The 27,374-nt window shown below is 50.1% G+C and overlaps 1 protein-coding gene across 11 annotated transcripts; it reads right to left on the bottom strand.

The window, feature by feature from the left end:
* Positions 1–27,329, bottom strand: KANK2 (KN motif and ankyrin repeat domains 2). Of its 11 annotated transcripts, XM_043975511.1 has the most exons (14): positions 27,128–27,329; positions 24,977–25,036; positions 24,716–24,877; positions 21,727–21,823; positions 19,709–21,259; positions 14,351–14,512; positions 14,047–14,152; positions 11,430–11,666; positions 9,955–10,042; positions 8,753–8,972; positions 7,785–7,927; positions 2,516–2,716; positions 2,267–2,359; positions 1–544 (listed from the first exon to the last, which is right to left on the bottom strand). In XM_043975511.1, exons 4-14 carry the CDS (start codon positions 21,761–21,763, stop codon positions 485–487), a joined length of 2,898 nt encoding a protein of 965 aa, XP_043831446.1. In that variant the 5' UTR covers positions 21,764–21,823; positions 24,716–24,877; positions 24,977–25,036; positions 27,128–27,329; the 3' UTR covers positions 1–484. The 11 variants fall into 11 exon arrangements, with proteins under 11 accessions (XP_043831446.1, XP_043831445.1, XP_043831443.1 ...); XM_043975510.1 differs by lacking the exon at positions 24,977–25,036; XM_043975508.1 differs by lacking the exon at positions 24,977–25,036 and having other exon boundaries at positions 27,147–27,329.
* Between the last annotated feature and the right edge of the window lie 45 nt (positions 27,330–27,374).

Genomic DNA, 27,374 nt, shown 5'->3' with positions numbered 1-27,374 from the left:
TGTGCCCATGGGGATGGTTGCTGGGGGCGGGGAGTAATGCCCTATGCCCAGGCCTAGGTCCCTTTTATTTAATTCATGCACAGTGGGAGCAGAACTCAGTTTTCATCCACAGACATCTTTGTTTTGGCTTGGGTTTGCAAGTTTTGGGAAAAAAGGAAAAAAAAAGCATTAAGAAATTGCAAACCATTCCACCTGACACCATACTCTATGCTCTCCCTTGGTGGCTGAAGCAGGTCCCCAAAGAGTCCAATTGCCCTTTGGACACGGGCATCATGGAGTCAGGCCAAGGTGTGGCCAAGCAGTCAGGGACGTGGGACAAGATGGGAAGGTGTGGAAGAGGGTTCTGTCACAGTGCTAGCTCTTCTCCACCCTGAGGGTAGACAAGTGTTCCCAAGCATTTCCTCTGCATCACCCCTTCCTCCCCTTTGATGGATAGGTACTGCAGATGCTCTGTGTCCTCCTTGGCCAGCAGGTCCTATCACTTCTACTGAGCGTTGCTGGAGGAAATAGCTGCACTCTTGATGGTCCTTTGCTTTGGAGAACCCTGAAAGGAGAAGGTTTTCATTAATAATCTTTTGGTTAAGCCCATAAATATGGAACAGCAGAAGAATCATTGTAGCTCAGAGTTGGAAGGGATGACAACAGTTTTTAGTGTTTTTGCTTTTTTAAATCTTGCCTAAGCTGGAAGTGCAGTGGCCACTCATAGGCCAATCCCATTACTGATTCACAAGAAAGCTTGAATCTGCTCTCTCTCTCTCTCTCTCTTTTTTTTTTTGCAGGGCAATGGGGGTTAAGTGACTTGCCCAGGGTCACACAGCTAGTAAGTGTTAAATGTCTGAGGCTGGATTTGAACTTAGGTACTCCTGAATCCAGGGCCAGTGCTCTATCCACTGCACCACCTAGCTGCCCCCATCTGCTCTCTTTTTCTGACCTGGCCTGGCTCATCCCTCCTTAGGCAGCTTAGTGGCTCTCCACTCCCAGGTACTTGTCATATCGGTGCTGTGCTTATTGCAGACACTTGATTGGCTTCAAACCCTGTTGCAGCTGAGCATGCCTGAATTGTTAAGCAATCCTTAAGCCTCAGAATTCCCCAGGAGCTGAGATTACAGACATGCACCATACCATGCTCAGAAGACAGCAGTTATCTTGTCCAATCTATATCCCTGATCAGAAACTCCCTCTGTAACATCCCCAAGAAATGGTCATCGCACTTTCACTTGAAGACCTCCAGTGATGACCTCAATTACCCCCAAAGGCAGATCTTTAGAGAGCTCTAATTATCAGGACACTTTTCTTACACTGCCCTAGTACACCTCTCTGCAACTTCCACTGTGCTCCTGGTTCTGCCCTCTGGGGCCAAGTAGAAGTCTAGTCTTTTTTTTTTTTTTAATTTTTTTTTGCAGGGCAATGGGGGTTAAGTGACTTGCCCAGGGTCACACAGCTAGTTAAGTGTCAAGTGTCTGAGGCTGGATTTGAACTCAGGTACTCCTGAATCCAAGGCCAGTGCTTTATCCACTGCGCCACCTAGCTGCCCCCAGTCTAGTCTTTTTTCAACAGCAAGACAGCTATCACATCCTACTCTTCTCCCCACCCGACTGTTTTTAAGAAGTTGAGAAATGTCATATATCTAAGTTGCTTTCTAAAAACCTAAGCAATGCTATATGGCAGCTCCTCAGTACTGCATTCAGGCCTGTTCACCCTCTGAAAGGGGTGTCAAGTCAGTTTGAGGGTGAATGTGGTGGCAGAACTGACTCCATGACATTATTCTCATGGCTTTGGCATATATAGAGGCTTTGCATTTCCCTTCAATTATTCACTTAACATCCATTAATTAACTGACATCCTTCTTAAACTGTCCCCTGTTTTTAGCACATCCCACCTCTTTTGGGGAAAGTGGAGTCTGGATCTGTTATTTCATCATTGTGGGCAAACTCCATCCACCAATGCAATTTATTGTCTCAGAGTTGCCCGACAGCACTGAGTTGAGCGATTTGTCCAAGGTCACACAGACACAGTCTGTATCAAGGACAGGACTTGAACACAGGCCTTCCTCTTTTCAAGGCTGGCCTTCAATCACTGACACCTCACTGCCTTCTCATCCTAAGGCTGTGATTTCTACTTCTGCTCTTTGATTTGCAAAGTATCTGGCCTCAGGCCTAAATTCCACGTTGTTTCAGGGTTTAGAATATCCACCCCTGACTAGACTTGAATCCATGGGCAGGAAAAGGGAAGTACGGAGAACCAGGATCATGAACCTGAGACTCACCGAGGACTTGGCCAAGTTCATGTGTGTGTATAGCATTTCAGCGATGTCATTTTGCCCAGCTTCAAGGGCAATGGAGAGAGCCGTACTACCATCCTGAAAGGCAAAAGAGTGGGCTGGGAGAATGGGCCGAGAAAGAATCATGGACTCACTCTCCAGCCTTGTGGCAAGTGCTCCACTACTCTCACCCCATAGCCTTCCAACCCTTCCTCTGCAGGGCCCCCTCCCCCAACACTGTCTTCTCAAACTCACATGATCGGTGAGTGCTATGTTACAGCCGGGCACAGCCAGGAGCAGACGAGCGATTTCCACGTGGCCGTGCTCACAGGCACACATTAGGGCAGTAGAGCCATCATCATCTTGAAGGTTGACGTCAGCGGCACAGGCCAGCAGGGCTTTGACCATGTCGGTCCGACCATGGCTGACAGCCAGCATAAGAGCCGTCTGCCCTGCCTAGAGGAGGGGCAGGGATAAGAGTTTTAGCCTCTGATGAAGCTGTGGAAGCCCTTAGAGGATAAATTCCCACAGGGAACAGACGGCATAAGTCTTTCTATAACCAACATGGTGCCAGATACAGTCAGGCATTTCCTGGCACTCTCACTAGGGAGGTGGCTGGCTGGACAGGTGCTGGACAAAGAAAGGGTTCCTTAGGCAATGCTATTGTGGGACTTAGAGCTGGAAGGAACCCAAGAAACCATCTAACTGTAGGATTGTGGGATCAATTTAGAATTGCGGGTGTTTTATACATTACTTTGTCATGTGCAGGTGAGGACGTGAGCCTAGGGAAGGGATGGGACTAGCTCTGGCTGGGATCAATGCCAGGTCTTTGGACTCCTTCCATTATTTTTTCCACTATACTTCCTTTCATGCTCTCCTACTGCAGTTAAGTCAAACCCCATTCTGATAGGAGGGTGTGGGAAAAGAACCCTTTGTACTTCACTAAGGAGGAAGGATAAAGGGGAAAAGCAGCGTCTGCCACATACTCTGATTTGTCAGTATGTTCCCTAGAAGAAGGCGAGGGTCTCTTTCTTGACTTGTTTTGCTAGCTCTACCTATTGTTAAAGAAGCATGACCTTAGAGGTCATCATGGCACTCAGAGGAGTTAAGTAGCTTGTCTAGGGTCACACAGCACTCTATCTCATACTATATGTTGGCTCTCGGGTGGACAACACTGAACCCTTCCCTGGAAGTAAGGAAAGGACTCAAAGTCCAAGGAGAGGGCTTTGGGGTAGAGTCCCTTAGATGAATAAGAAAGGTTAGTACATACCTTATACAGGGATCTACATTTCAAAACAAAATAAAAAGCTCTGTGCCCTGAAGTCAAACTAACTGATCAGATCAGAATCAAGGACTCTTTGTTGGCAGAAGCCTATGGACCCCTTCTGAGAATAATGTTTTTAAATTCATAAAATAAAATAAAGTATTACAAAGGAAGACAACTATATTGAAATAGTTATCGAAATATAAAAAGAAGAAATCCACAGTTCCCTTGAAATTTATCCACAGACTCCTTCAGGATCCATGGATTCCAGGTTAAGAACCTCTGGATAGGGGGCAGCTAGGTGGCACAGTGGATAGAACACCGGCCCTGGAGTCAGGAGGACCTGAGTTCAAAGCTGGCCTCAGACACTTAACATTTACTAGCTGTGTGACCCTGGGCAAGTCACTTAACCCCAACTGCCTCAGTAAAAAAAAAAAAAGAACCTCTGGATAAGGGTGCAGCTAGGTGGTACAGTGGATCAAGCACCGGCCCTGGATTCAGGAGGACCCGAGTTCAAATCTGGCCTCAGACACTTGACACTTACTAGCTGTGTGACCCTGGGCACATCACTTAACCCTCATTGCCCCGCGCGCCCCCCCTGCAAAAAAAGAACCTCTGGATTAGATGCTTTTGCATTTTGTTTGTTTTTAGTTCTTTATGAGTTATTGGATAAAATCGCCAAGACCTGGCACCCCCCCTTTCCCCCCTCTCCCATGACAACAGACTCCCTGGCCACCCTTTCTAGTAGTGGCTGCACCTTCACTCATTCCCCCTAAGCTTACTGATTGAGGGGAGCTGGAATACTCTCCTTCCCATTGGCACTTCCAGATTTCCCCCCCATCTCTATTACTCAATAGCATCTCTTTGTAAGTCCATACAATCCACATTTTCCACCCAATCAGAATCCTGCTAGTTGTTGCCCATAGACCTCCAGGGCACTACCCTGACTTCCTTAATAAGTTCAGTAGCTGGCTTTCCTCTCCCAACTCTTGTCCTCATACTAAGAGACTTCAACATATATGTTGATACTTCCTCCAATATCCCAATCACACAGTTCACAACCTACTCGTTTCCCATGACCTATTCTTCCACTCCACCTCAGCCACACACAAAGATGTTCATGCCATCACCCTACAAATGTGTCACCCCCATGATACTCCGTGATCCTTCTGTTGTCTGTGGATAAATTTCAAGGGAACAGTGGACTTTTTAATATTTTGATAACTATTTCACTATAACTGTCTTCCTTTGTAATCCTTCATGATTACAATCTCCATGATGAGAGAAGGGGCTGTGCTCTATGAGCAAAGGAGAATGGAACTAACTCAAAAGAAACGGGAGATGAGCAAATTTAAAAAATCCAACCCAAATGTTCCCATGGATTATTTGTGCCAGACCTGTGGTAAAGCATTACAAACTCATATTGGTCTGATCAACCACTGTCAGACACACTGTAACTTGACTCTGACATAGTGATGTCATTTTGGTCCTCTTTGAGAACAAAGGACAATAACCAACCAACCAATCACCTCCATGTCAAGAATTCTGAAATCCCCTTACCTGACTGTAACCTACCTCCCTTACCAACTCACTATCTCATTCTCCACAATGGCTCTTCCAAACCCTCCTCAAATTTCCCATGGGTCCCCCTCCCCCTCCTCTCTCAGTAGAGAACCTTGCCTCATATTTTACAAAAAAAAATTATGTCATTTGATAAGACCTCCCTCTTCTCTCCTGCATCTCCTACCTCTCAGATGCCTTTAGTCACTATCTCCTCCTTCACCATCAATTTCACTTCTTCTTGCCAAAGCAAACCCCTCTACCTGCACAAGCCATCCCATTTTATTTGTCCCCTCCAGATTGCCCCCTCCACAATCCCCATTCTCTCACTTATCTTCAATCTCTGTCTACTGGTTCTTTCCTCATTGTCCATCCAGATGCCCATATCTTCCACATCTTCAAAAAGCCCTCACCTAATCCTTCTGCACCCACTCCACCTCACTATTGTCCTCAATCTCTTTCTCCCTTTGTGGTGAAACTCCTTGACAAGGCCATCCACAATACTTCTTCTCTCATTATCTTGATCCCTTTTGATCCTGCTTCCAATCTTATCATTCCACTCAAACTGTTCTCTCCAAAGTCACCAGTGACCTCCTTGGTACTTTCTTCCCTCTGTTTCCGAGACACCATTCTCTCCTTGTTCTCTTCCTACCCAGCTGTCTGACTGCACCTTCTGAGTTTCCATTGCTGGAGACTTAATAAATCATATCAATAAAGAGCTTAATAAATGCTCACTAACCGAAATGTCTTTCGAGAAAGCTAACCGTGTGTTTTAGCTGAACCAAAGCAAGAAAAAGGGGGCAGGTGTGTCCACACCTTGGCCAAGAGAACCAGGGAAAGCAGGGCTTCTAAGGGTTCTGGTCTAGGGAGTAGCAGGAGTCGTTTTCTTTTTTTTTAATTTTAAAATTAAAAATTTTGGGGGGGGGTAGGGCAATGAGGGTTAAGTGACTTGCCCAAGGTCACACAGCTAGTAAATGTTAAGTGTATGAGGCCGGATTTGAACTCAGGTACTCCTGACTTCAAGGCCGGTACTCTATCCACTGTGCCACCTAGCTGCCCCTTGGCATTAGTTACTTGTCCAAGGTCACATGGCTAGGAAGTGTCAAGCGTCTGAGGCCAGATTTGAACTCAGGTCCTCCTGAATCCAGGGCTGGTGCTTTATCCTCTGTGCCACATAGCCGCCCTGCCATACTTCCTTTGTGTATGTATGTGTGTGTGTGAGACAATTGGGGTTAAGTGACTTGCCTAGGGTCACACAGCTAGTATGTGTTAAGTGTCTGAGGCCAGAATTGAACTCAGGGCCTCCTGACTCCAGGGCCAGTGCTCTATCCACTGCACCACCTAGCTGCCCCTGCCATTCTTCCTTTATACTGTACTTGGGCATTTGATTTTTTCTTTTCTTTTTTTTTTTTTAGTGAGGCAATTGGGGTTAAGTGACTTGCCCAAGGTCACACAGCTAGTAAATGTTAAGTGTATGAGGCCGGATTTGAACTCAGGTACTCCTGACTTCAAGGCCGGTACTCTATCCACTGTGCCACCTAGCTGCCCCTTGGCATTAGTTACTTGTCCAAGGTCACACGGCTAGGAAGTGTCAAGCGTCTGAGGCCAGATTTGAACTCAGGTCCTCCTGAATCCAGGGCTGGTGCTTTATCCTCTGTGCCACATAGCTGCCCTGCCATTCTTCCTTTGTGTATGTATGTGTGTGTGTGAGACAATTGGGGTTAAGTGACTTGCCTAGGGTCACACAGCTAGTATGTGTTAAGTGTCTGAGGCCAGAATTGAACTCAGGGCCTCCTGACTCCAGGGCCAGTGCTCTATCCACTGCACCACCTAGCTGCCCCTGCCATTCTTCCTTTATGCTGTACTTGGGCATTTGATTTTTTCTTTTCTTTTTTTTTTTTTTTTAGTGAGGCAATTGGGGTTAAGTGACTTGCCCAGGGTCACACAGCTAGTAAGTGTTAAGTGTCTGATGCCAGATTTGAACTCAGGTCCTCCTGAATCCAGGGCTGGTGCTTTATCCACTGCACCACCTAGCTGCCCAGGAATCATTTTCTTAATGGATTTGGGGAATGCTGAAAACTGAGAGAATGAAGGGCAGATGGGGGTCACTATGAAGGCTGATCTCTTCCTGCCCACGAGAGAGAGTGGGAATTTCCCTCTCATGGACCAGGCTAGAGAATATTGGCAGACATTTGTATAGCACCTTAAGGTGTGCAAAGTACTTTACATGTATTATTTCATTTGATGATCACAATCGCTCCAAAGGGAGGTGTCAGAATTTTCCCTATTTTGCAGATGAGTAAACCTCTTGCTCAGGATCACATAGTTATAAAGTATCTGAAGGAGGATTTGAACTCCAGTCTTCCTGACTCCAAGTGTAGTATACTCTACCCACTACCACCCCTGGATGAACCAGAGAGGGGTACAACAGATGGGAAGTCAGAAAGCTATGGATTTGAGTTCCAGCTGCGCCACCAACTTGCTGTGAGGCTTCCTGCTCTTGGCCTCAGTTTCCCTCTCTGTAAGATGAGGGGTTTGGGTCTCTTCCAGCTCAGGCATTCTATGATTTCACCACGCAGCCCAATAAAAGGCCCAAAGACTTCCACCTGGGTCACGTCCATCCCCATCCACCCTCTGAAACCTCCCCCCCCCCCCCCCCCCCCCCCCCCGCCCACCGACTCCTGCAGGATGGCCGTGCACCTGGCTGGCTTTGAAGTTGACATTCCCCAGTCTGAGCAGCTGCAGGATGGTGTCCATGTCTCCCTCTGCCCGGAAGGCTGCTAATGCGGTCAGCATGATAGCCGTGTAGCCAGCTCGGTTCTGTTTGTCCACATTGCAGAGGCCTGGGAGGAGTACAGTATTTTTTTAAAAAATTAATAAAGTATTTTATTTTTTTCCGTTACATGTAAAGATAGTTCTCAACTTTTGTTTATACAAGCTTTATAATTTCAGATTTTTCTCCCTCCCTCCCCCCTCCCCTAGACAGAAGGTAATCTGATATAGGTTATATATATATATATATATATATATATATATATATATATATATATATACACACATAATAACATTAAGGAGGAGTACAGTATTAACAGACCTTCTGGTCCCTTTCCCCTGACCAGGCCATTGTGTGTCCTAGGCAGGCCACACAGATCACCCTCTCTCCCCCAGGTCCCCAATGCATCCCAGAACGGGCTGCCCCATGAATCCTCCTGACAGGCCTGCAGGGAACCCTCCTGTTTTATCCACCTCATCCCAGGACTACTGAACAAAGCATGTAGAGTGTCTGCTCCTAGGGCAGGGGACTTTGCTCACTGAAGCTTAGTAGATGCTTAATAAATTCTTGTTAAATTGCATTGAACTCACGCCTCCTCCCACATACCTTAGTAATGGGCAATTCACCTTATTTCTAAAGCATTTTTATTCCTTCCACTTGTCTAAACCTTAGGGAATTGTTTCCCAAATATAAACAGCACCACCCTCAAAGAGTTATCGTGAGGCTCAAATGGGATACTATTTGTAAGGGGCTTGGAGCTTGGTGCCCAGTGGTCCTTATTAAATCTGTTCCTTCTTCCTCCCTCTCTCAGTCTGGGCTCTGCCCCCACCCCACCCCACCCCACATAGAGCCTGGGACAAGACTGCTCTTTCCTCTATGGTGCTAATGGTCTCACCAGTGTCCAGCAGCTGCTTAACCACAGGGAAGTTGGAGTAGGACACAGTGTAATGCAGGGCAGTGTTGCCATTCCCATCAGCCATGTTGACAATGAACTGGAGCAGCTGGGGCGACATGGCCCTGAAGGTGACCATGTGCCTGCGGACCACCTCCGGGTGTGCATCCTTGTGACAGGAGAGCCTCAGCCAGTCCTGAAGCACGGTGCTGTACGCTGTTTTCTGGGCATCGTGGGGGAGGGGGGAAGGAGGACAGAAGTTGGAAATGTGGCAGGATCAGAGAGAAGCCCCTTGGCTTAAGACAGAGCTGTGCAACGGAGACAGGCCTGGGTGGGCTTTGTATGGGGAACAGTCCCTAAAGGGTTCAGGGGACTTAAAGGTAAGAGACACCTTGGATGTCTTTTAGTTTACATTCTTCATTCTCTCTCTCTCTCTCTCTCTCTCTCTCTCTCTCTCTCTCTCTCTCTCTCGCATTTTCCCATCCAAAGAATTCAAGGAACAGAGGAATCACAGTTCTACTCCTCTCATTTTACAGATGAAGAAGCAGGCCCACCAAGGTTAAAGGACTTGCCCATTGAAGAAACACAACAAGCAACCTTGATAATTAGGACTAGATGACAAGCACATTCTTATAAAATCAAAAAGATGGGGCAGCTAGGTGGTGCAGTGGATAGAGCACTGGCCTTGAAGTCAGGAGGACCTGAGTTCAAATCTGGCCTCAGACACTTAACACTTACTAGCTGTGTGACCCTGGGCAAGTCACTTTACCCCAATTGCCTCACCCCCCCAAAAATTAAAAGGACACTCAAAAGCAAAACTGTTTTAGAAATGTGCTTCTTGCATCCTCCTAATTATCAAGGCTACTCCAAGATGGAGTCTTGTTCTTCCTCTTTACCATGCTCATGCAGTTAGTAAATATGAGAGCTGAGATGTGAATGCAGGTCTTCTGCTTTTAGGCCTAGCTCTCCTTCCACTACACCACACTGTCTCTCTCCTCAGCATCATAAAACCTCAGCGCTAAGAGGGATCCCAGAGGTCCTCAAGGCCAAATGTTTTATTCTAAATAAGGTAAAACCAAGACCCAGACATTATGTGCCCAAGGTCACCCATCCTTGGCAGAACCTTAAATGGGAATCCCATTTCTACATTTGGGCATTTGTTCCTGGGTGGCACTGCCCCTTCCCCCATGCCCTCCCCTCCATACCATCTCTTTCTCAGTGAGGGCATCTGGACTCTCCAGGTATTTCTGCAGGGTCAGACAGGCAGAGATGAGGTCTGCACTAAGCTCCAATCTGGCAGGATTGAGAGATTGAGGCAGAGTCAGAGAAAGCCAGGACCACATCTCCCAGCTGGACCTATCTGGGGACACTGTGATCCCTCCAGCAGGTCCAGGTTCCAGAGAGAGGATTCAGGGACTTACATTCATATTGAGAACAACAATGAGATTTGGATGAGGGAAGGGGGAAAGATCATGTGGAAACTGGCCATTTGAAGGGCTAGGCAAATGGGATTTTAGTTGCTGTTAGGTTGTTTCAGTCATGTCTAACTTTTCATGACCCCATTTGGGATTTTCTTGGCAAAGATACTGGAGTGGTTTGCCATTTCCTTCTCCAGCTCGTTTTACTGATGGGGAAACAGGGTAAAGTGACTTGCCCAGGGTCATATAGCTATTAAATGTCTGAGGCTGGATTTGAACTCAGGTCTTCCTGAATCCAGGGCCTGGCACTCTATATACTGTGTCACTTAGCTGACCAAATGGGATGAGGAGTTATAATAAAAACAGTCTTTAACTCAAGACTTCAGACAACTAGACTAGCCCCCTTTCTACTTGTACCAAGCTGCCTATGGCCAATAGGAAGCATCCATCCCTGTGGCTGAGCCCTGAATTCTACTCAGCCAAGATCTTTCCCTTCCTAACAACAGTGAGGAGCTGCCACCCACCACTACATCTGGCCTTCACCAGTCCCCTTTTCCCTAGTGCGTGAATTATCTCTCCCAGGGGGCAGCTAGGTGGCACAGTGGATAAAGCACTGGCCCTGGATTCAGGAGGACCTGAGTTCAAATCCAGCCTCAGACACTTGACACTAGCTGTGTGACCCTGGGCAAGTCACTTAAACCTCATTGCCCCACAAAAAAAAAAAAAAAGAATTGTCTCTCCATGGAGAAATGGGAGGGAAGGAAGGATAGAATTTGGAACTCAAAACTTAAAAAAACCCAAACCCTAATGTTAAAAATTGTTTTACATGTATTTAGGAGAAAAAATATTAAGAAAAAAAGAATTGTCTCTCCCAGAGACCAGGATCTAATAAACTAATTCACACTCTGGTGTAAGGGGCTGGGCTTGGCTCAGTGTCTACCTTGTGCTTAGTGACTAAACCCTTAGCCCCTGAATTTCTCATAATGGTAACTGAGGCAGGAAAGCATATCCATGGCATAAGGTTGGGGTTTTTTTCCTGGGGGGTGTGTGGGGGGGGAGCCTGGAGGAGGCATTTTACTACCATTCAAACAAACTTCACCTATAAACAGGTGCCATCAATGGATTACTGTTGCCTAAGGAGGAACCATCCTGCTGTCTCAGTCCCTGTGTGTGTCTGGGGCAGCACCCAGGTTTGTGCCCAGCCCATCCTCACCAACCTTGGCCCTGGTAGAGCCTGAGCCCAAGGGAGGTACAGTGCTTACCTAATTTCATCCTCTGCCTTGGGGCTGGGCGCTGCCTCAGCCACGGGCTCTTTCCTCTGTACTGTCCCAGCCTTGCCTCCCCAAGTGGGTTCGGCTACGGAGCCCAAGCCTCTGGGCCGGCCTCCATCGCCGGCCCTGGGGAGCCCCTCGCTGGCCTCGTGGTATTCACTCTCTGTACTCTCATTGTCTGAGAAGTTCTCGGCTGTGCTGGAATCCTCAGATGATGTAGATTCGTACCTGGAGAGGAGGGAAGGCAGGTCAGAGTTGGGGTGGCCTCTGGCCCTTGGGGCACTTTGCCTTTGAAAGTCCCACCAGATGCTCCTACACCAGATCATGCCTCTGTTCCAAGAATCAAGGGCTCACTACTGCCTTGGAATCGATCAATAAACACATATTAAGCACCTACTGCATACTAAGCACTGCAAGTCAAATCCAGCCTCTCCCATCTGGCATTCTAAGCCCTCTATAATCTGATGCCATGCTACCTACATGTCTAGCTTCCCCTCAGTCTTCTCATCCCTGTGACAGGCTATGCTCCAGGCAGACTGTCCCAGAAATGTGTGCCAAGCTGGCTCTACCTTTACCTTTCCCCTCCTTTGTTCCTCATCCCTGGAATCTTCTACCCACTCCATTCAAATTCCTGCTGCCTCTTTAAATGATTAACAAAGGGAATTCCTGGATAAGAAAATCAATTACTTTATCCCTTACCAGCACAGGTCAGAAATTTCTTTGAAACTTTGAGGCTGAAATGAGTTGCCAAGAATGGATGTCAAATCTGTAGCCCACAGAGGCCTTTAAAGTGTGGCCAGAGACAGATTAAAATGTAATCAGCGGGGCAGCTAGGTGGCGCAGTAGATAAAGCACCAGCCCTGGATTCAGGAGGACCTGAGTTCAAATGCAGCCTCAGACACTTGACACTTACTAGCTGTGTGACCTTGGGAAAGTCACTTAACCCTCATTGCCCTGCCCCCCCCAAATGTAATCAGCAAATGTTTAACAAAATAAATAAAAATACAAAACAACAGGGGCAGCTAGGTGGAGCAGTAGATAGAGCACTGGCTCTGAAGTCAAGAGGACCTGAGTTCAAATCTGACCTCAAACACTTGACACTTACCAGTTGTGTGACCCTGGGCAAGTCACTTAACCGCGATTTCTTATCAAAAAAATCCTACAATGCAACATGTTAATTTGTGATTTTTGGGGGGGGATGGGGTGGGGCAATGAGGGTAAGTCACTTACCCAAGGTCACACAGCTAGTAAGTGTCAAGTATCTGAGGCCGGATTTGAACTCAGGTACTCCTGAATGCAGGGCCAATGCTTTATCCACTGTGCCACCTAGCTGCCCCCTAATTTGTGATTTTTAAAGCCAATACCTAACCTACAGGGATCCATTTTGCTTTGAATTTGACAGCATTGGCCTAGGTTACTGAGAGATGAAGCCAGTAATTGTTACAGGTAGGACCTGAACCCAGTGCTTCCTGGCTGTAGGGCTAGCCCTACCCTTGCCCACACAACTGACTCTCAATAAAATTAGGGGGTAGGAAATGACCCTGTGATTTCACAGGCACGGGGAACTACTGAGTAAGGAAATTCACTCCACTAATTCAGGTCTCTACTTTCTCTGCAATTTATTTATTTATTTATTCATTTATTTATTCATTCATTCATTTATTTATTTATTTTTGCGGGGCAATGGGGGTTAAGTGACTTGCCCAGGGTCACACAGCTAGTAAGTGTCAAGTGTCTGAGGCTGGATTTGAACTCAGGTCCTCCTGAATCCAGGGCCAGTGCTTTATCTACTGTGCCACCTAACTGCCCTTTCTCTGCAATTTATAACCTTAGAGACTGCCTATTCTCCAAGCGATGAAATGACTTGCCCAAGGTCCCACAGTCAGAAAGAGTCAGAGGTGAGGCTTGAACCTGATCTTGCTGATTTCTAGGTAGGGTTTCTCTCGGCACTCCTGCCTGCTGCCTTTCTTCACAGTCTGGCTCCAACACCACATCTTCTGGGAAGCCCCCTTCCCTTGGCAATGACCTCCCCATACCCTGTACCTCCCTAACATATTTAAAACAGAATGTTTTAAGTGATCTGTGTTTGGGTCTTAACCTTTATTGGACTATAAGCTACATGAGGGCAGGGACTCTGTCTTATCTAAGCTTTATAGGTTTTACCTAAAGATGAGGTGTTTGATAATGTTTCCTGCATGAATGAACGAAACATCAAACCAGTGGAAAGGCCTGATCATCTCTGGGGACAGCATAGGCAGTAAGCCACACTACATAGGTTCTTCCTCCCCCAGCAGGTACATGTGGGTGAACCGGGGGGAAGCGTCTACAAGAGGCAGCCAGGGGAAGGGAGAATCACAAGTCAACAATGCTTACCACCCGGGAGAGAGCAAGCCAGTGCTATATGGTATGGGCTGTCTTTCTGCCCACAGGAACATGAGGTCTTTGGGAGCCCCAGCTGATGCCACAGCCACCTGCTCCCCACCACTGGTCCCTTCTGTGTTCTAGAGATCACCCTCCTTGATCACCCCCCAGGACAGCTCCAATGGGGCCAGGACAAGCCTCTGGAAGAAGGTCAGGGGGGGATCTGGGGAACCATCATGCACCTTACCCGCCATTGACACCTATGAACTGAAGGTTTTTCCTGTTGGATGCAGGTTCTGTGCTGGCCTCCTTCCTCTTCATGATGGATTTGATTCCTGCTTGCAGCAGGGCTGCTGGGGAAAGGAGAAGGAGAAGCTGTCCTCTGTGTGGGTCCTGATGGGGAGGGTATGGGAGAAGGGACCACCCCTGGAGGCCCCCTGCCGCTTCCCTGCCTCCCAACCCTAGTTGACAGGAATGGTGAGACCTGAGCTTGGCCCTTTATCAAGCCAGCAGCCTCCCCGCCTTCCCCAGTCCCCACCTGGCCTCCTTACCTGAATCGTCCTCAGCCTCCTCCTTCCCACGCAGTGTCACATTCCCACTCTGTTCTCTGGAGAAGCTGTTGCTGGTGGATGTTGTTCTTGGCTCTCCCAGGGACTGAGGAGCTGCTGGCCCTGGGGGTACCTCTGAAGGCTTAGCGAGGCTCCTAAAGGGAGCTGGAGAAGGGGGGAAGGAAAAAGAAAGTGAAGGAGGGAGTCAAGAATGGTTAAGGAATGAAGGAGGGTAGCATCCATACAGCATAGAACAGCAAGGTTCTATTCTGAGAAGAACTCTCTTTTGAATTTCCCTTTGAGAGGAAGAAGCCCCCTTTCCCTTGGCCCTGAGACATCCCTCCACACTGCTCTATCCTGGATTCAAAATGTGCCTCTGATCAAGTGTGAGAACATTCATTCATTCATTTTTTGTGGGGCAATGAGGGTTAAGTGACTTGCCCAGGGTCACACAGCTAGTAAGTGTCAAGTGTCTGAAGTCATATTTGAACTCAGGTCCTCCTGAATCCAGGGCTGGTGCTTTATCCACTGTGCCACCTAGCTGCCCCCAAGTGTGAGAATATTTGCAAAGTGCTTAGAACAGTGCCTGGCACACAGCAGGTGTGTAATCGATGCTTCTTCCCCTCCCCTCTGTTGTTTATTACTCATGTGACTGTGGACAAGTCACTTTATTTCTCTCGTCCTCCATGTCCTCATCTATAAAATTAGGAGGTTGCTTCTCAAAGTGTGATCTGTGGGCCCCTGGAAGTCTCCAAGACTCTTGAGGTCAGAGATATTTTCACAATAATACTAAGTCATCACTAGCCTGTTAAACTACTCTTCCTCCCCTTTCCAACTATACATCTGTGTGACACTGGATCTTCTTCCTATACTTCAACCCAAACAACATGTCACAACAGACTGAATGCAGAAGCAGATAGAGGAAACCAGCTGTTTCCTATTGCATCTGACATGAAAGAGATTTGCAAAAATCTGCAAAATGATGATATTCTCCTATTTTTTTTTGTTTTAGAAGATAGCATTATTTTTCATAAAAATATCATTTAGGTTAATGTGTAATGGTTTATTATTTTTAATGAATTAAATTTATGTTTAAAGCATATAAAATATAGCTTTATTATCTAACATGGTAAATATTGATAGATATAACCCATGAAAACAAAAGGTCTTGGGGGTCTCGATCATTTTTTAAGAACACAGAAGTGTTCTTAAAGTGTATAAAGGGGTTGTTAGAACAAAAAGGTTGAAAACTGGGTGATTTCTAAGGTCCCTTTCAGCTCTAGGTCTATGACCCTGAGACACCTCTCCTCTGGAGAGGCAGCTGGTGGTGAATGCTGGACCTATAGTGAGTTCAAATTGGGCTCCTTAGTGTTCTAGCTGTGTGACTCTAGGCAAGTCACTTAACCTTCTTTTGTCTCAGTTTCCTTAGCTGTGAAGTAAGGACACAAATAGCAGCTACCTCCCAGAGTCGCTGTGAGGTTAACATTGAATAACACTGTCTAGCTGTGTGACCCTAGACAAGTCACTTAACCCTGTTTGCCTTAATGACAAACTAGTATCTCTGCCAAGAAAACCCCAGATGGGATCGGATGTGGCTGAAAATGCCTGAACAGCAAGACTTTTAAACTTTAATAACCGACCATAAGTCATCTAGAAACAGTCTATAAATTACATTTTTAAAAGCAGTCATTAAGATTTCACAGCTAAATTGCAAAATGCAGTGACGAGAACACTGCGTCTGGAGTTGATTTCAGAGACCTGATTTCAAATCCTAGCCCTGTCACTTACTAACAACATGATCTTAGCTGCTGGTCCTATCTCTGTCACTTAGTATCAGTGTGATCTTAGACAAGTCACCACTTCTCTGGGCCTTAGTTTGTTCCTGAGCAGAAGGAAGACTTTGGACTTTGCTGTTTAATCACGTCTGACTTTTCATGACTTCATTTAGGGTTTTCTTGGCAAAGATACTGGAGTGGTTTGCTATTCCCTTCTCCAGGAGGAAACAGGGTTCTGTGACTTGCCCAAGGTCACATAGCTGGTAAGTGAAGTCAGATTTGAATTCAGGAAGATGAGTCTTTCTGACTTCAGTCCTGGAGTTTTATCCATTAAATGACTGCCCCTATGCAACTCTTGTCATTTAACTTCTCAAAGACGAAGTTTCCTCAGTTTAAAAATGGGCAGAAGAGGGGCAGCTAGGTGGTGCAGTGGATAGAGCACCGGCCCTGGAGTCAGGAGTACCTGAGTTCAAATCCGGCCTCAGACACTTAACACTTACTAGCTGTGTGACCCTGGGCAAGTCACTTAACCCCAATTGCCTCACTTAAAAAAAAAAAATGGGCAGAAGAGTATTTGTGTTTCCCCCAGGGTTGTTCTGAGGAAAGCACTTTGGACACTGTAAAGTCATCTGCAGCAACAAGACCTGTTTGTTCTTATTACAGTGCAACCCCCCGACCCCCAATCCAGACACATTAGCTGTGAGAAGATTAGTTTTGCCTTTAAATCTCTGCTGCGGGACGGGGCAAGTGACCTGTTGCTCTTTAGGCAATGTAACAGAGTACAAGAAATCCTGGGTCTAGAATTCAAGGACCCAAGTTCGAATCCTGACTTTTTGTGCCTCCTCCTCCTAGACTACTTAGTTCCTTTAAGACATAGTTCCAGTCTCACCTGCCCTGACAGCTACTGTCTTCTCCTCTCAAATCAATCTCCATTTACTCTGCATACATCTTATATGTACATGTTATATTTACATGTGTGTACATGTCGTGGTTACGTGCTCTCCCCTCAACAGAATGGGAACCCCTTGAGGGCAGGGGCTGTGGCCTTGTGCTCTGGCCTCTCTTTGTATTCCCATTGCTTAGTACAGTTCCTATGCTTGTTGATTGACTTCGGGACCTTGGGAAAGTGTTCCCTTTCTAGCTCCGTTTCCTCATCTACAAAATGAGGAATGGTGAAAGGGTGTTAGTTTGAGAGCCAGAGGCCCTGGGTTCAAATGTCGGCTCTGTACCTCCCTGGGTGACCTTGGCTAAGTCAATAACCTCTTTGGGTCCCCATATCTCCATCTGCAAATGCAGGGGAATGACCTCTAGGGTCTCTTCCAAGTGCGGCACTCTGAGGTTCGGTGATTATTTCTGTTCTATTCCCCTTCCCCATCACACACCTCTCCCCCTCATCCACTAGAGAAGATGGAACATTCACACTCTGGGCAGGGCCCAAAGCACACTCAGCAGGAGAGGGGACCTCGGACCAGACCCAAGTCAAGGGCTTTGGGTTGTCTCTGAACAAAAAGTGGGGTTCAGATTCTCCCTTCTGTCCAGCAGGAGGCAGAGGCCAGGGACTAGCAGGGAGGGAGAGGGGGAGGAGCCGGCCAGAACAGATCAGCCCTGGCCCGCTGCCGGCCTTTTCTCCCTGGCATTCTGGGAAAGGAGCCTAGTTTGGCCTATTACTCCCAGCGATGGTCCCTGCCCTACCACTTCTCCTCCTCCTCCTCACCCCTCTTGGAGCCCAGAATGGCTGCTGGCGCCAAGGAGACCCTGGGGAGAGCTATAGCTCTTTGAGAACCCCCTGGCCCCCGACCTTCTACCCCCACCCCTGGGAGCCTAAAGAACTCTGCACCCTCCCCCCCTCCTCCAGACCACTGCCTGCTCCCATTAGTCATGGTGCATGAAGAAAGCAGCAAGGGGGAGGGGAAAAAATCATAAACTCATAGGAAGTTTGAGCTGAACCCAGCTGTTCATGCTTGCCACCCGCTTCGGGCTCTGTGCACGCCAATCCCTAACCCCCTTCCTCTAGGAACTCCTCTTGCCTCCACCCAGACTCCCCCCTCCCATGACTTCACCCTGTATTTACATCGAGGACCACTAATTTACATTCCTAAGTCCTCTCCAGTGATGTATGCCATCTTCCCAGCTAGGCTTTCCCCTTTTGGGGTATCTCCTTGTCCCACATGAAATGGGATTCAAATTTCTGAGGAGGGGGACTTCCCCAGAAGACAGAAGCCTGGGCAGCTTTCTCAGAACACACTCCCATCTGTTTTCCTGCCTGGAATCGAGGGAAGGGACTGAATGACCTCAGGAAGCTGAGGGACAGGGAGTCCTTCATCCAAGGCATGAGCCAGCAGGACCTGTAACCTGAGATACCAGGCCATGCCTAGTTCTGTTTGAGATGGACCTAGAACACAGCAGACTGAGCCCCAGGAGGCGATCAGGAAAAATACTGGGACTGGGGGAGACTGGGATAAATACACATCTCTGCCTCCCAGAAGAAAGATAAATAAACACAGCTGTGGCCTTCTCCTCTTCCTCTTCCTCCCTATGTACTCCTTCTTCAAAGTATAACCTAGCCCTTGCCAGGGACCTGGATCAGGGAAGGCAGGGGCCGGGTCCCTTCCACCGAGTGGAACGTTTTGAGGATGGAGCTGGGAGAACTCACATTGGATCCATGAAAGGAATGGAAGAGGAGGGTCAGGGTGGGCTCCTCTTCACTCTCCATAATTCCCCAACTATCCAAGGAGGCCCCCTCCACCAAAGACAACCTTCCTCCTACTATCTACCAATCCACTTCTGGCCTCCTTTTGAAAATACAGACCCATCACAGAAGCTCAGAGTCAAAATGGACCTCAGAAGAATCCCATCCAACCTATGTCTGGAGACAAATCCCCTTCAACAGCATCCCGATGAAGTGATCCGCCAACCTCTGCCTGAAGACCTCCAGAGATAGGGAGCTCACTCATGCTTTTGAGATAATCCATTCTACTTTTAAACAATCCTAATTGTTGTTGTTTTTTTTAAAAAAAAGGTTCTGGGGGCAGCTGGGTGGCACAGTGGATAAAGCACTGGCCCTGGATTCAGGAGGACCTGAGTTCAAATCTGGACACAGACACTTGAAACTTACTGGCTGTGTGACCCTGGGCAAGTCACTTAGCCCTCATTGCCCTACAATGCCCCACTCCCAAACCAAACCAAAACAAAAAAAAACTAAAAAAAAGTTCTTCCTTATGCCAATTCTAAATCTGCCTCTAGCTCTAATGCTTTTCTCCTAGTTCAAGGCTAGCAGAAGCTGTGTAATTCATGTGACATACAACAACCCAACATGTCAGTGATGCTATTTTCCCTGCCCCATAAACTCTTCTACATCAGCCTCACCTACACCTACCCTTTCAGTATATCATCTTGAGTTGAACTCAGGAGCAAAAGCTTGGTCTGGGCACACAGACACCTGAGTCCATCCTGGTAGACCAACCAGAGTTAGGAATACTAAGGCAGTGCCCATCCAAGTGGTTTTTCCAGACTGACCACAAAAAAGTGAAGGTGCTAAGGTAGAGCACAGCTATTCCTTGCCCCTGCTCCACCCCCCAGGGCTCACCTGCCAGCCCATTGCAGCCAGGACCCAGGCTAGGAGCAGTCTCCTTGTTTTTCTCCCCATCCCGGTAGGGCTCGGTGGTAATACTGATTTTCTTCACCACGTGGAAGGTGCTAGGTGGTTGGTTGGCAGGGTTGGCAGGGATGGCAGGGATGACTGGGCCTGGGAAGGTGGTCTCCACCACCTCCCGGGTGCAGTGCACAGCTGTGGACGGCTGGTTCCAGCTACTCCCCTCAGGACTCCGTGTCACCAGGGCTCGAAGACCTCCGGGGCTGGACGGTTCCAGGCTTTGGGCCCTTTGGGCTGGGGTCCCCGTGGCTGTGCTGGCGGCAATCTTGGGCTCCCCTTGCACTTGGACCACCTTCACCGTGTCTACCCTGATGGGCCCATCTGGTGGTGGCCAGATCCGGGAGTCACTAGGGGCATAGTGGCTGGATGGTGCTCCCACTGCCTCTGGAAGCTCAGGACCTTTCTGGATGACCCCCGAGGGGCTCCACGAGGCAGGGGTGGGAGCAGGGGCTGGTGTTGATGCTGGAACTGACTGGTGCCCCTGGGCCGCCTGCAGCTCCTGCAAGGCCTTCTTCAGTTGGGTCTCCAGCACAGCAATCTTAGCAGTCAGGGCAGCCTGGCCCTCGGGCGCCCCTAGGTCCCTCTCGCGCACCCAAGTGCCTACGCTTCTCTGGGTGCTGGCATCCTCTGGCCCCACACCCACAGAGCGGCTCTCCTTCTTCTCTCCATCTATGTCCAAATCTGGGAAGGGCTCAGCAGGGTCGGGCAGGTCCAGGAAGAGCTCCCCTCGGGCCCGGCCTCCAGCCCCACCACGGGCCCCAGGGTGACCCAGGAACTTCTGGCTTTTCAGCTGGACGCTGAGCTGCCGCTTCTCCTCCTGCAGCACGGACACCTTGACTTGAAGGATGGGGATGAGTTTTACCTGCTCCTCCAGGTGACGCAGCTTCCTCAGGGCAGCAGCCATCTGCTCGCGCACATGCTGCAGGTGGCCCGGCGTGGGCGACACAGGTGTGGACAGCCCCGAGGAGCTCAGTGGCGTGCCACCGTTGTGGCTGGACAAGAGGCGTGGGGGGAGTCCAGCCCCAGCCAGCGAGCTGGTGGAGCCTGCCGCACTGGGCGTCAGGCTGCCCAGCCCACCTGGCTGTGGCCGCCTGCACTCAGCCCCTGCCTGATCCTCCAGCTTTCGGCGGGCATCCAGCAGGGTCCTCTCCACCCGAGGGTTGAAACCCCCTCGAGTCTCAAGGGCCCCATACTGCGGGTAGAAGCCTCTGCCACAGTAGGAGTAGGCAGACTGGCGACTCTCCACACTGGCATTCGAACACAGGGACTCTGTCGAGGTCCACCAGGAGCCCGTTCCTCGGGGCAGGGAGCCGAGGCGTGGGCGCCGATGCACAGCCACCCGCTTCATGGTGTGGCCCTTCTCAATGTCATCCACGTATTTGAGAAAGTCCAGGTCTAGCCGGTAGCCATAGGGAGTCTCTACCGAGTAGGGGGGCTCTGGATCCTTCCCTGGGAAAGCTGTGGGGGAGGTGGGTCCATGTTTCCCTGCAGTGGCACAAGACATTGGGAGGGGTTTTATTTCCTGTCTCCAGGCTTAGGGATCCTCACCTCTCAGATGCTCTGCCCCCCTCCTCTTCCCCCAGCATCCTTCTCTCTTCTGAGAAGCCCTCCCTGGCTAAGCTCATCCAGCACCCTCTCAGTCCTTGTGGACATGGTAGGTCTAAGCTCGTTTTCCTGTGCTACGTAGGTGGATTCACGTCCCCTCTCTTGGACTAGGGGGCCCCCTGAGTACACAGGCTTCGTTTCCCACTTAGAACAGGTTTACTCTTGGTCGGGGTCTGGAACTCAGAGGGGCCGATCTCACAGAAAGAGGGGGCCAGCCACAAAGTGAAAGGGATTGAGACCTCCAGCTTGGGTGCAGATCATCTTCCCTCTCCTACCCCTGACCCCAACCCCCTGCTGGAGCACACCAGAAAGGATGGGGGAGGGATGGGGGTGGGACAGCTTCTGACCTGGAAAGGCAGACTCCATGTGCAGGATTTGGGCCATCTTCTCTCCTTCGGGGGTCACCGGGTAAACGTGGACTCAGATTTTGGCACCAAGAACCTGCTGGGGAAGGGAAGTGGAGTGGGGACTCAGAGACTGAGAGTGTCCCTCAGGGAGCTGGGCAGAGGACAGAAATCCAGGCTGACAGCACTCCTTCCAGCCCGACGAGGGTCACTTGACATTCTTCCCATGCCTCTGATTCTCCTGTATCCTTTCAGGACAATCATGAGACATGTGTGTATATGTGTGTGTATGCGCGTGCTCATGTGTTGAGGGGGATGGGCAGAGGGAACGTGGCCAGAGTTGTGCTGGGTCCTTTCCTGGGCCTCTGCCCCTGGGGTTTAAGCAAGGCATCAGGGCTCCTGGGTACAGCCTGCCTCTAACCAGTCCTGCTCAGCCTGTGCTGTGCCTGTGCTGGGTCCCCTGGGGGAAGGGAGGATGCTCAGCATCACCTCCACCTGGCAGCAGGGCTCTGCAGGTAGCCTGCTCAGTGCGTGGGGGAGAAGGCTAGCAAGCTCTGATCCTAGGGCACAGGAGGCCAAAAATGTGGACGAGGAGTCTCTTTCCTGAGCCTTTTGTGGTGTTGACGGAAATAGTCAAACAGTCTGAGCCATGGGGGACAAATGGTCTGAGAGCCATTTGCAGGGACAAAGACAGGGGGAGGTGGGGAGTCCTCTATAAAGCTGGGCAGTACAACGGAGAGCGTAGAGGCCTTGGACTACAGTCTTGTCCCTGCTTCTTGTTAGATCTATGACCTTGGGCAAGTCACTTCCCTCCTTTGGGTCTCAGTTTCCTTTTTAGTCAAAATGAATGAGTTCAACCAGATGATTTCAAAGATCTTTTCAAATCCTAAATCCTATGATCCCAAGGGGTTGTCTAGGAGTGTCTGGGTAGGGTCAGGCAGGGGGAGCTTGGCATGGAGGGGATGCATGAGTCAGTGTTTCACTGGGTACTGAAGGGTAGCGGGAATGTCCCTGAACCCATCTCTAGCCTGAGGAAGGACATTCCAACAGCTGGCCTGATAAGGCCTCCTGGGTGGGTTGGACTCAAAGTTTGTTTTCCATGGGACTCCTGGAATTAGTGTTTGTTCTGGCTGGAACAGGACAGATCAAGGGTGGGCGTGGGCAAACACACAAATACAAGGCTGATGAACAAGCTCTTGGGGCAGCTAGGTGGCACAGTGTATTGCACTGGCCTTGGATTCAGGAGGACATGAGTTCAAATCCTGCCTCAGAAACTTGACACTAGCTGTGTGACCCTGGGCAAATCACTTAACTCGCATGGCTCTGCAAAATAAAAAAAATAAATAAATAAAATAAAAAGATAATAAATTTGGGGCAGCTAGGTGGTGCAGTGGATAAAGCACCAGCCCTGGATTCAGGAGGACTTGAGTTCAAATGTGGCCTTAGACACTTGACACTTACTAACTGTGTGATCCTGGGCAAGTCACTTAATCCCCATTGCCCAGGAAAAAAAAACAACCCCCCCCCAAAAAAACCTAACTAGCTCTCGCCCTCTCTCCACCCTGAAACACATACATACATGCATGCACGCATGCACACAGCCATCTTCCATTGGGATAAGAGGCCAGAAGGGGATGAGAAGGCATCTCCTAAGAAACAGAAACTGCCTGGCTGGCCAGCCCTCCATGCTTCTGCCTCCCTCAAATCTGTCCTGCTTAGCCCGTCCTGGAGAGTCTCCAGCTGTTCCCATAATACCCATCCACCCCACTCTGCTTGGGTCCAGCCAACTCCCCCCTTCCCCAATCCCCATGCAAGGGCCTCCTTCTCCTCCTAGAGATGCCCATCTATGGGGAAGCACCTCACTCTGTCCTTCTCCTTGCCCAGCCCGCCAAATACGTCTCCAGGTTGCTCTTACCCCCCCCCCACTTCAGCCATGCTTCATTCTGACCCTCCAGGGAAGGCTGATGTCCCCAACTTGTCCTCTGAGGGGGCCAGAAGACACCTTTTGTGCTGTGAGGGGACATCCTGGGAAGGAGGTGGTAGTGGAGGGGGGTAAATGGGCATCTAGATATCTGGATGGGGCATTTTTTATTCTTACAGGAGGACAAGGAAAGATGGGGAGAGAAGGGTGAGAGAGAGAGAGAGAGAGAGAGAGAGAGAGAGAGAGAGAGAGAGAGAGAGAGAGAGAGAGGGGCAGGCAGAGACAGACAGAGGCACAGTCACAGGGAGGCAAAGACACCGACAGACATATCTTGAGATGATGACACCGGGAGGCAGAAATGCAGAAGAGACGGTGGGTGAGGAGGAGAGCGGCGGCGTGCAGGGCCAGCGGGCAGGAGAGAAGTGAGGGAGTGAGGGGGAGAAGGAATGAGGCCTTTCCCCTATATGGAAACAATTTTCTCTAAAAATAAACAGTTTCGCTGCCTCGGCTACATGAGAACTTCCTGCCACCACAGAACAAGCCTTGGCTCAGGGCTCAGCCACACCCACCCCAGGGGAAAGCAGGGACTGGGGGGCCTGGTGGGCGGGCAGCTGGGGAGGGGGGCGGGGAGGAGAGAAGACACAGATTGGGAGGAGGGGAGGAAAGGAAGGAGAAGGAGAAGGAGGAAAAACTCGGGCCATGGGTGGAGAAGGGCCTCGTGAGGTTTTTCAGAAGCCTTGTCCTTGGCCCTCGGCCCAGGACACCGTCTTTCCTGGCCAGAGGCAGTTCCTGGGCCCCTGAGCCCAGAGGAGCCTTGGGAGGTCACTGGGGGGCCATCCCCTCCCAGCCCATGTGTGTGGGTCAGGCTCAGTTCTGGCAGTGGGGGCCAGAGTTACCTTGACCTTGCTCCAGGCTCTCTTGCACTCCCTGCCTCAAGTCTGGTCTAAACGCTTGTGGCTTTGGGACAAGGCTCAGATCGGCCTTGGAAACGTCGGCCTCTGGCAGAGGCCTCCTCCAACTTCCTAACATCCCAGTCCCTCGCCCTGGGGTCTGCAGCATGCAGGCCCATACCTGGCACAGAAGGGAAAGGCAGACGGGGATGGGGGGCCGGGGCCACCTCCTCTCTCCTTGGCCACTCTCTCTCTCCCTCTCGAGTCTCTTGGCCTCTCCAGGTCTTTGTCCGTTTCCTTCTCTCTCTGACTTTCTGTCTACATCCTCCACTCCTTCTTGTCCCTGGAATGTGGGGGAAACAGATTGTTGCAGCTTCTACCCAATTTCCCACCATCTGGGGGCTAGAGAAGACTCCCTGGTCTGCCTCCCCAGCCTTCTTACCTTCCTCCTGCCATCTTCTTGATTCCCACACGGGAAATGAAGGGCTGGAGAGACCCTGGGCTATGGGACAAGGGCAGAGAGGAACCCCAGGGTCCCAGCAAGCAGACCAGAGGCCTCTTTAGCTTTCCCTTCCCCCACCTAATGGCCAGTGACTCAGACCCCCCAGATGTATGGTGTGATGGGAACAGAAACCAGATGTTGGAGGGGGAAGGGGCTTGTAGGAGCCAAAGGGAGGGGGCCCGAAAGCAAGGTCAGTCTTCTGATCTATAGGACCATGATTTCCCGCGCCCCCCTCCCAATGGATATGGAATGGGATTAAGCTGGGGCAGATGGGGAGGGAAGGGGAGGGGAGTCTGAATTCTTTACAGCCCTCAGTCATACCAACACTGAGACAGAGAATGTCAAGGGTAGAAGAGAGACACTGGGAGTGAGAGACACTGGGAGAGAGAGACAAACAGAGAATTAAGGAAAGGAGGGGCGGAGGGGCAGGGGCTCAGGGGCTCAGGGGGAGGAAATCTCCTACAGAGGCCTGAAAGCACCAATTGTCCAGTTCCTGGTCCCGCCCGCCCCCTCCCTCAATGGGGTCATTCAGTCTGAGCCGGCCGGACACCGCGCCCCAGAACTGCTGGACACCCCCTCCTTAGGCTCTCTTTTTCCAGTCCAATGTCCCCTGCCTGGCCCCCACATTCTCCTTAACTGTGGCTCCCCCTCCCTAACACCGGACACTCCCTCTCTGGCCAGACACTTCTTCCTACTGGATGCCCCTTCCCCCATCAGAGCCCCTCCCTCCCTAGCAAATTGTTACTTGACCACACCACCTGAACTGGACACCAGTTCTGAGTACCAAGATATTCTTTCCCCAGCTGGATACCCCTTCCCTGACTCCCACATTCCCTTCCAGACCAAAACACTACTTGTTCAGCAGAATCCCTCTTTTCCTACCCCAGCCAAACATGTCATTCCTGACTAGCCGCCCTGTTAGCCAGGCACAGATACTCCATTCCTGTTGGATAGCTTTCCCTCAGGTCTGGATCTCACCTTCCCTGGCCTCCAAACCCTCTCCCAGGCTCAGGAATTGACTTTGCTGGTTTGCCTTACCATTCCAGGGCATAAATATATCCTCTGAGCCTTGACACCCCCCTCTTTAGGCCATATGCCCTCTCTCTTGCCTGAATCTTGCCCCATCTCCCCTGGACTAGAGATGGGCACTGGGATTCATTCTACCCCCTACTTTCTGGCAGGATGCCATCTAAACTTTTCAGAGGAAGTCTCCTGAGCCCTAACCCTGTTGGTCTTCTGCTAAATGAGTGAAGAGATAAGGGGGAAAGGACAAGATTGCAAGGTTGAGATTAGAATACCAGAGTTTGGTTCTCAAAGTCACAAGACAGTTTCTTCTTTCCCATACACCTCCCTTGGATGACAACCCTTCCCCGGGTCTCAAGGTGGTTCTTCCTGGGGATCAGGCTGCCGGGGAGAGAGCTTCAGTCTGTGTGTCGGGGGGAGAACCTGGTCCTGTTCTTTTTTCACCCCCCAGCTCCTAGGGTCCTGGGGGACCCAACCTGACTAGGGACCAGGAATAGGGTAGAAAGAAGAGAAAGGCTCGGCCTCATGGGTAGCTGAGGGGATTGGGCAGGGGACAGATCAGGGCCCGAGTGGGGACAATCAGGGGGCTATGAGACAGGATGGGGTTTCAGGGCCTCCTAGCCAGCCTCAGCTAATAGCAAACAGCTGGATCTCACTCCCTCCCCAAATCCGGCCCCAGCCCAGCTCAGGCCACAGGGAGGCCTCTGGCCTCATCATTGCCTCTTAGTCCCTCATCCACCAATCTCTCTGCCCCCGACAGAGAGACTGGCTTTTGGAGCAATGTTCACTTATGGAAGGGATTTAGAAATGGGGTGGAATAGAGACAGAAAGTTGGAAAGGAGAGATGAGGGTGACATAGGGAGAGAACGGGCCCAAGAAAGAAATACAGGAAGGTCCCAGAGGTGCTGAGGCAAATTGTGAGAAACACACAATGCAGGAGAGAAAGCAACTTTTTAAAGGAGACAAGGAGAGACACACAGAGACACAGACACACACAGAGAGACTCACACAGACGCAGAGAGACTGAGAGAGAGTGCCAGAAAAGAGCAGAAAGATGGAGAGACCCACAAGATTTAGACGCCGGGACCTTGCTCTGAGCTCCAGATGTTTCCCGTTGCTTTCCCCAGCCCGGGTACCTGGCTCGGCCCCTCGCTTCCTTCTCCAGCCCCGACCCCGTCCCGGCCCGGCCCGTCCCGTCTCGTCTGCGCGGGCTTTGCTCAGCTCCCAGCCTCGGCAGCCACCTCCTCCTCCCCCTGCCCGGCTCCGGCCGCTGGAGGGGCGGCGCGAAATCCACCCCCCCCCCCTTCCCAGCCCA

Source organism: Dromiciops gliroides, chromosome 1, assembly GCF_019393635.1.
Source record: "Dromiciops gliroides isolate mDroGli1 chromosome 1, mDroGli1.pri, whole genome shotgun sequence".
In the NCBI taxonomy this organism is placed as follows: domain Eukaryota; kingdom Metazoa; phylum Chordata; class Mammalia; order Microbiotheria; family Microbiotheriidae; genus Dromiciops; species Dromiciops gliroides.
The sequence above is the reverse complement of the archived record's forward strand: the minus strand, read 5'-3'. Positions and strand labels throughout refer to the sequence as shown.